Genomic DNA, 904 nt, shown 5'->3' with positions numbered 1-904 from the left:
ATTGTGCGGTGAGCTACGTCGAAGCATTGAATAACGAAATGTGTGCAGCTAGCATGTGACTCCAGTGCCCTCGCCTACATGTCGTTCAGTGCCATCGATGGCTCCCGGCGGCGATGGCCGACCGGAATTTCGTCATAAAAACGGTAAATTTACTTTGCACTTGTCAGTAATTTATCCGGATGACACGGATGGTGCACTCACAATCCGCAACAAGCGCCATGGCCAACTGGGACGCTATCGAGGACCTCCATCCGACCATCTTCGCCCACGCTGGCGTACTCACGCAGTGGCTCAACGGCACCTTGAAGCAGGATACCTCGGACGAAGACGTGGCCGCGGAGCTGTGGGCCGACGTGGCCTCGGAACTGTGGGCCGACGCCTTTCGCCTCGACTGGCCCGGCGACCTTGCGACGTTGCCGAGAGCCTACCTCGGTCCGCAGCGCTTTCGCTTGATCCGCTCCAAGGACATGTACAAGCGCGTGATGCAAGTCTTGTACGACGGCAAAGAGATCCAAGGAGGTATGACACACGACGTCGCCTTCTACGCGGATGCGTCCAACGCTTCGTACGGGGACGACTCAATCGTGGTCCCCGAGATCATGGGTGCACCCATGGAAAACGTCTGGCTCGACGAGCTCGAGTCGCTGCTCAAGACCCCGAAGGCCCTTGCGACGGCGGCAGCGCTCGGCGGCCACGCGCGTCTTCTCGAGTACCTCGTGCGCGAGAAGGGCATCAACCTCGCCGAAATGGTGTATCTGCACTGCCCTGTCATCGGTTTTGCCATGGATATGATCGCCTACTACGGCCACCTCGGGACGCTGCAGCTGCTTCACGAGGCAGGATCGACCGGGTGCACGGTCGCGGCCATGGACAACGCGGCGTCCAACGGCTTTCTGGACGTCGT

General features: G+C 60.0%; 1 protein-coding gene across 1 annotated transcript; it reads left to right on the top strand.

Annotated features, from left to right (window-relative positions):
• Window positions 1-206: 206 nt before the first annotated feature.
• SDRG_06495 (hypothetical protein) lies at window positions 207-899 on the top strand (the record flags this gene model as incomplete). Its single annotated transcript, XM_008612276.1, has 1 exon — window positions 207-899. A coding segment is annotated over exon 1 (681 nt), but the record flags the coding sequence as incomplete, so codon positions are not given.
• Between the last annotated feature and the right edge of the window lie 5 nt (window positions 900-904).

This window comes from Saprolegnia diclina (genome assembly GCF_000281045.1).
Source record: "Saprolegnia diclina VS20 unplaced genomic scaffold supercont1.18, whole genome shotgun sequence".
Taxonomy (NCBI): Eukaryota; Oomycota; class Saprolegniomycetes; order Saprolegniales; family Saprolegniaceae; genus Saprolegnia; species Saprolegnia diclina.
This window is presented reverse-complemented; position numbering and strand designations above follow the sequence as displayed.